The 7,999-nt window shown below is 34.1% G+C and overlaps 2 protein-coding genes across 3 annotated transcripts; both read left to right on the top strand.

Moving 5' to 3' along the window:
* The first annotated feature begins 1,623 nt into the window (after nucleotides 1–1,623).
* LOC100631084 (elongation factor 1alpha F2) lies at nucleotides 1,624–6,126 on the top strand. 2 transcript variants are annotated; one of them, XM_012318108.3, is made up of 5 exons: nucleotides 1,624–1,781; nucleotides 3,146–3,322; nucleotides 3,519–4,127; nucleotides 4,324–4,599; nucleotides 4,853–6,126. In XM_012318108.3, exons 2-5 carry the CDS (start codon nucleotides 3,179–3,181, stop codon nucleotides 5,207–5,209), a joined length of 1,386 nt encoding a protein of 461 aa, XP_012173498.1. In that variant the 5' UTR covers nucleotides 1,624–1,781; nucleotides 3,146–3,178; the 3' UTR covers nucleotides 5,210–6,126. The 2 variants fall into 2 exon arrangements, with proteins under 2 accessions (XP_012173498.1, XP_020723033.1); XM_020867374.2 differs by lacking the exon at nucleotides 1,624–1,781 and adding an exon at nucleotides 2,316–2,470.
* Nucleotides 6,127–6,513: 387 nt separating this feature from the next.
* Nucleotides 6,514–7,560, top strand: LOC100647642 (28S ribosomal protein S14, mitochondrial). Its single transcript, XM_003401945.4, has 3 exons — nucleotides 6,514–6,672; nucleotides 6,791–6,931; nucleotides 7,059–7,560. The coding sequence occupies exons 1-3, from the start codon at nucleotides 6,598–6,600 to the stop codon at nucleotides 7,242–7,244; spliced, it is 402 nt and encodes a 133-aa protein (XP_003401993.1). The 5' UTR covers nucleotides 6,514–6,597; the 3' UTR covers nucleotides 7,245–7,560.
* The last annotated feature ends 439 nt before the right edge of the window (nucleotides 7,561–7,999 follow it).

The following is a 7,999-nucleotide window of genomic DNA, read 5'->3' on the forward strand; positions in this document are numbered from 1 at the left end:
GCAGCCGTTCTCGAACTAGAGATTACAGACCCTTGCCTTTGCAAAAATTTAACCTGCTCTCACACATTTTTACCATATACTAAGACACTAAGGTACATGCGAAAGGCATTACAGTTTACAGTGCTTTGGAGCTATACTTATATTCTACTTATCTTTATATATTATCTTTCGATATATTATGCAATTTATCTTCCAACGTTTTCCTGTAATATCACCGTTTAATCCCTGTTAGTCTTTTTAGATAAATTTTTAACTTGTTACAGTAAAAAGATAATAAAATGATTTACAAATGATTGAAAACACTGTTACTTAGAAATTTATATATATAAAAAAAAGTTAATAAAAATGCGCCTGCACATTAATATGCTTATACCATCGAATACTGATTGTACCGTTAATTATATTATAAAAAAAAAAATAGCTTTGAAGGTCCCCAATACTTTAATTCAGACTTTTTACTATAGCTGTATTTAAATAATAAAACTGAGAAATAGTTGTTTATGATTTAATCGGAGTATGGGTACCCGAGATTTATGACTGTAAGCTTGCGCTCCAAGTGACATAACGGGTCGCTAAACGTACCCACGGTCAAGGTAGAGACGCGTACCTAACAGAGGTATGGAGTAATTAAATAGCTCTCTTTAAAAACATTTGAACAGTTTGACCCGAGGGGTGCAAAGAGGTACGGTGAAGAGTATATAAGGGCAGTTTCACTTGGACCGAGCCTCAGTCAAATAAGTTCTAGTTGTGCTAGAGACAAGTACGTTGAGATACATCCGAATCGTGAATAGGTAAGTTGAGTTCGACTCTTAGGCTGTGACAGAAATGTGAATTCGTTATCGAATCTAAATTCATTGTCGTCAACATCTCGATTATCTCATCACCGCTATTACTTGTTAAACTCTGTAGTAATTTCATTTGTATCAGTAAGATATCATCTAGAGCACATAACGACGATGGTCAATTCACGGGAAAATTCATTATACGCCCCTAACTCTAACGATAACCCGGCATATACATACGTATTACAAAAATATTAAATTCTTTATTCACGCAGTAATCTATATTGGCTAGACTGGTGGATTATAACATATCTATATTGCTTTTGAAATGAAACTGCATTGAATTCGTCTAGTCGTCGCTTATAGAACACTCTGGTAAAAGAAGAATTTCGAAGAAAATCAAATATTGCTTCGTATTATTGTTTGATATTGTAAAATTTGGCAGATTCGGGGTTGTAATATTAATTCTACTGTTACGAATACATTAATGCATCCCTGAATGTAGCGTGCTAACATTCTCTTACTCGAATATCCCTATCTTTTTCTCAATTCTCTACTCACACACATGCACGCATCCCAGGACTATCTATACATACATATATATGAGTCTCGGCACGCCTGTTGTTGCTGCGTAACCGTAATCTCAAACCCAGCGCTTCATCCTCTTAAAAACTCCAATTTCACCGGTTATTAAAACCAATAATTTTTTACAAGTTTATAAAAAACATGTTAACCAATATTTTCAATAATTCACAAAATTACTAGCTGTACTATAAAAAGGATAAATAATATGGAAAATAACGGTATATCGTTTTACAAATGATCAATATGGTGAGGGCGCTGGCTTCGAGGCTATGGTAGGAAAGCCGTATGCGCATGTCACTTCACTTGGACGATCTCTTTCTGTCGTAGCATCTGGAGGTGAGAGGTTGTACGAGGTTTACGCACAAGAACATAATCCGTCGATTTTCTTACCGGAAAGGTAGCATCGGACGTCAGGTACGGAATAAAACGACGCACGAAATACGGGCGAAATGTGTTGTGATAACAGTTTTTCTAAAATGTCATTTTTCTCGGTGAATTACAATATTAAAAAATGGGCGCGTGGTTGATCGTTATATTCGCCGGCTGTTCAAATACGGACCACATGCTGATTTTCGTTGAAATCGTTCGTCATATCTTTCGAGGAAAATGCATCGAATTTCGCAATTGATTGTTTGATCGTACGAAACAATTCGCGCGAATAAACGAATAACTAATTGAATGTGATTTTTAAATTAAAAAATTAGAAAAACTCAAATAACCGGATGCAGTATGGCGGTCGCTTGTCAGAACTGGAGTTACGGTCACGAGTTCGAGCATTGCTGGAATTCCGTTCGTGATGTAAAATCTTTTCTAGTTCGGGAATTTCTAAAAACACCAACGAAAGTCAATTTTACATGTATGATCGAAAAGGAGCTGTAATTGTGGCTTCAACATTTTTCTAAGTACGGTATCCAGATACGTGATGCGTATACTGGAAATCGTGTGCAATGACGACATTGTGGGACGACTCTTCGCCAACAATGGAGCTTGCTTGCTGATTTCCAGTGTGGTGGATCGTTAAATCAGTCAATTTTCTTTACTGTTATAAAGTTCATAGCTGTGTCAAAGTGATAATAAGTGGAAATTATATTGTGCGAAACTTGGTAATTGAACGGTATATCTGTATCAATTTATCGTAAAGTAATTGCATAATATATAGAATTTTGCAGCGCGTTTTTTTTATACATAATTTTCCAAATTGTAAATATTTCTAACCTTTTGTATATAATTAATTAATATTAATATTGTTTTCGATACGATTAAATGTTTTAGAAGTTACCTTATTGATACCGTAAAGCAGTTGTTCACGTGTAACTAAAATATATATTGCTTTTAACGGAAATTTTCAAGTAATTGGTAAAGTTTAAATATATATATAACATAGTACAGCTGTTCTCATTGGGAATTATTGAAAGTAATAAGTAACGTAGCATTGTGCAACGCCAAGCGTCAAGCAATTCTGGCAACGTTGCAGCTCTTCTCATCACGTACAAAATGGCTGCCAGTTCCGTTCTCGAATATTCAGATACCGCCACGTGGACGTTAATACGGACACCTGCTGCTTTCTCGATAAAAAAAAAAACAAAAGTCGCTAAACTGTATATTGTTAACAAAAATTAATATTTTTAAACGAAATTTTGAACAATATTCGAAAATTCTTAATCGTAAAATAAATTTGAAATTTGTTCGCTATTTGTAGGATGTTTTTTCGTTTACAAACAATAAAATTTTGATATTTAATTGTTTTAATGATTTTCTGATATGTTATTTTATTTCAGAGTTAACCAGTAAAGTTCTACGGAAACTCCATAATGGGTAAAGAGAAGATTCATATTAACATTGTCGTCATTGGACATGTCGACTCTGGAAAGTCAACCACCACTGGTCATTTGATCTACAAATGCGGTGGTATCGACAAACGTACCATTGAAAAATTCGAGAAGGAAGCCCAGGAAGTAAGTAATTATTGCATATAGTGATATTTAGAAGGAAACAAAGATTATATTAGTCACAATTACTTCTAAAAATTTAGCAAAGCTTTGTCACTGGTAATCTGTTTCCTTAGTACAGTGATAATTAGATATTACTTTCTAAACAAAATAGCTGGTTACTTGTTACATTTTTTAAATGTAAAGCATCGTGAAATTTTAGATGGGCAAAGGTTCCTTCAAGTATGCCTGGGTATTGGATAAACTGAAAGCTGAACGTGAACGTGGTATCACTATTGATATTGCTCTGTGGAAATTCGAAACTTCAAAGTACTATGTTACTATTATTGATGCTCCTGGACATAGAGATTTCATCAAGAACATGATTACCGGTACATCTCAAGCTGACTGTGCTGTATTGATCGTTGCTGCTGGTACTGGTGAATTTGAAGCTGGTATTTCAAAGAATGGACAAACCCGTGAGCATGCCCTGCTTGCTTTTACTCTTGGTGTGAAACAACTCATTGTTGGTGTTAATAAGATGGACTCCACTGAGCCACCATACTCTGAAACTCGATTTGAGGAAATTAAGAAAGAAGTATCATCTTACATTAAGAAGATTGGATACAATCCTGTTGCGGTAGCATTTGTGCCAATTTCTGGTTGGCATGGAGATAATATGTTGGAGGTTTCTGGAAAAATGCCTTGGTTCAAGGGATGGACTGTCGAACGCAAGGAAGGCAAAGTTGAAGGAAAATGCCTCATTGAAGCTCTTGATGCCATTCTTCCACCTACTAGGCCTACAGACAAGGCTCTTCGTCTTCCCCTTCAGGCAAGTTCCCAATCGAATTTCATAGCTGATTCTTTTTATTTGTTTTACATGATGATAACATTATTTGCTCATTCGCGGTTTCCACCGGAGAATTTTCTAATTTGATGACGGTTGGAGATGTCTGACTAAATCTAATTTTTCAAAAATTATTCCTGTTTTGAAAGGCATATGGTAATATTATTAAATATGATTGTAGGATGTATACAAAATTGGTGGTATCGGAACAGTGCCAGTTGGTCGCGTTGAAACTGGTGTGTTGAAACCAGGTATGGTTGTCACATTCGCACCTGCTGGTCTGACCACTGAAGTTAAGTCCGTTGAAATGCATCACGAAGCTTTGCAAGAGGCTGTTCCTGGTGATAATGTCGGTTTTAACGTGAAGAACGTGTCCGTCAAGGAATTGCGTCGTGGCTATGTTGCTGGTGACTCGAAGAACAATCCACCTAAAGGAGCTGCTGATTTTACTGCTCAGGTATGTATTTAATAATATGTTAAAAACTAGAAACAAACTTGAGTAAATTATTATCAATTAATTTGCACGAAGATGAGAACTTATTAACTTCATTCGCGGTTTCCACCGGAAAGTCTTTAAGGCTTATTGACGGTCGAAGGCGACTGAGTGCAATTTGTTAAATACATTTTATATGAATACTTACATCTATTGACCTATTTTATACCTACTTACATCTTAATTCTAAAAAAATTGTTCTATATGTCTGTTTTAGGTTATTGTGTTGAACCACCCTGGTCAAATCAGCAATGGATACACACCAGTGTTGGATTGTCACACTGCACATATTGCGTGTAAATTCGCTGATATCAAAGAAAAGTGTGACCGTCGTAACGGAAAGACCACCGAAGAAAATCCTAAAGCTATCAAGTCTGGAGATGCTGCCATTGTTATGCTTGTACCAAGCAAGCCTATGTGTGTTGAGGCTTTCCAAGAATTCCCGCCTCTGGGGCGTTTTGCTGTTCGTGACATGCGTCAAACGGTAGCCGTCGGTGTTATCAAAGCTGTCACTTTCAAAGACGCTACTGGCAAGGTCACCAAGGCTGCCGAGAAGGCCCAGAAAAAGAAATAACTAGTTTCCGTACATGTGTATCGCCAGATGGGCTTCGGCGTATAGTAGCTGATATAGTTTACTTCCTTTCTTCACGTTCCTCGCATGAGAACAGCGTCGTTATATTGTTGCCATTGGAGACTGCAATATTTTCTACGAAATCGCGACCGATAATTAGAGATAATAGAATCGATAAAGAATCGCGACGACTAGCATTTTTTGTGCATGTAATTGCATATTCGCCACATTTTTTTGATATTCGTATATTCCATTTATCAAAATGGTTACTTCGTCACTTTTCTCATCGCAAAGAATTCCGTAGGAAAGGTAAGCCAACAATGGTTTGCAAACAGATATTTTTCTCGCCTGTGAGTTCCATGAGAAAAGAAAGTAAACTATAAAAAGTTACTTATTACCTAGTCAAGTAATTGGAAAGTGATAGCAGATAGGTCACATTCTCCAATCAAATTTGTATTGAAATTACTAGTTAGTTTTACGATTACGTTTTTTTTTTCGAATTACTTTGTAAAATTCCATTGAAGAAACTTGAAAATTTTTAAAACTTTAACCGAGTCTTGCGGTGCATCGATACAAAATAATCAAACAGTGACTGAAAGAAAAATGATAATTTTATTACGAATTTGGCTGGGTATTGAAATCTGTTTTTCTATTACTTACCAATTGCCTGACTAGGTAAGGAATTGAACTACGAAAATATATATACACAAAACACTTTTCTATGATATATGTCTTTACAAAGATTTACCTTATCTTTTTACACGTCCTCTATATTAAAAAGAAGTATGTGCGGAAATATGATTGCTCTACAATGGTGCAGCACTTTTAGCCATAATTTTCTGATTGAAATTGGTTTAACAACGGTTTTGTGTACATACCTATAAATAATAATAATAAAAATAAAGGAGATACGGAAACTATTTCACGTATAGTATTTCAATACACCATTACCCTTATTGAAATATTTTAATGTCTTTCGACAATATTAGTTATAAAATATCACATGCATATAAGAATTATATCGATCAAGCATTCTTTGAAAACAATTTCAATAGCACAAATGCTTAATTCTTATTTATTAATAGATCGTAAGATCGATTGAAGTTGACTTCTGTTGCAAAATATGTACTTCGATGTGACTTAGTGATTTATTTTTACGAAATTAGTTGCAAAGTGCATTTTTGCAGAATCTGGTTCGGAGCGATATTTAGCGACCGAAACAATTTTCCTCTGGCGTTTTTTAAACAAATATCGATCGATATAGAGAACAAATTGGATAAAGAGGGCGATGCTATGCAACAAAGACCAGACATATATCTTCTGTTAAGCGAACATGGTAGCAGTGTGCAGCATGCATAGAGAATACGAGCGAGAATACGAACTAGGCAAACATGGCTGCTGTAAGGAATGGTTTATTGATATGTTCGAATTTTCTTTTAAATAGCACAAAATTTGCAACATGTGAGGTAAGTAGAAATATGTTTTCAAATTTTTTCATATATAATATTTACTTTCTGATGTAATATATTTTAGTAAACTATGTTGTTTCCAACAGATTTTATTTTTAGTATATTCTTTGTTTAGTTCCAGCAAATACGTAACAAATATGTTGGTCGGTGGATGAAACGTGATATTAAACGAAGAAAAATGGCAGAAAAATATGCGGAAGAACGACTGCGACTTCTGGCTATAAAAAGAAATAATATTTTGCCATTGGAAATTCGTGTACGTCATATATACTTTATATAACCTCAAAGTGTGATATAAGCATATGAAGAAATTTGTTATGTTGAAAGGATTAGACGACTACAGCTATTGGCTTTTGTTTATTAAATCTACTTTGCTATTTCAGGAAGAGGTTAATCAACAATTTGATAAGATAATTCCACGTCAGACAGCTTTAAGACAATTAACATCACGGTGTGTACTAACTTCTCGTGGACATGGTGTTGTGCTCAGGTGGAGATTATCAAGAATTATGTTCAGGCATTTGGCTGATTATAACAAGTTATCTGGTGTACAACGTGCAATTTGGTAGAGATTATATGTACAATGGTGTTTCAGTTTTTTTGTTAAAAAAATGTGAAATAAATACAACATAATTAATGTATCAGCTTGTAAAAAAGTATAAGAATGTTTTCTTATTTTATTATGTTTATTATCTACTATTATCAATTATGTTTTGTTGCTATCTTGTTAAAAATTGGAATTTCTAATAAAGTAAGAATTTCTTTTCTATAAGGAGCTAATACTAAAAACACAGTCTCAGACTTATTGTTAAGAGATATGTTTCTAAAAACATTTCATGTTATAAAGAAGACGTTAGCCTAATAAAATACTTTAGGATTAGCGTATGTTGTGATTTTTATTTACCCATACTATGTTTCAAGAAATGATAATTTGTCATAGTGTTACAAATATTTTAATCTTTTCGAGCTTCTCAAAATTTAGCATCTGGTCAAAAACATAAACAGTGATCAAACAATTACGTAAATTGATTAAAACGAAGATTGCAAGTGATTAAAGGCTATAAGGCAATGTTGATTTACTTATTTGCTGCAAAAGATATTTCTTAATGAAATAAACTCGTGAATAATGTGGTTGCATTCGAAATTACATTTATTATTTTTTATTCATTTACTCTCGTTTATGAAAGTTCCAGTAAAAAGGTCTTTTAATATTATTAGATTAAATTTATATATACAGTAAAATAGAACGCTTGTAACGGCATAAAGCATCAGTTAACTAAAATTTTTCTTTCTTTTATAACCGTGTGACTCCATAAATAAATGC

The sequence above is a fragment of the Bombus terrestris genome, chromosome 17 (genome assembly GCF_910591885.1).
Source record: "Bombus terrestris chromosome 17, iyBomTerr1.2, whole genome shotgun sequence".
Taxonomy (NCBI): domain Eukaryota; kingdom Metazoa; phylum Arthropoda; class Insecta; order Hymenoptera; family Apidae; genus Bombus; species Bombus terrestris.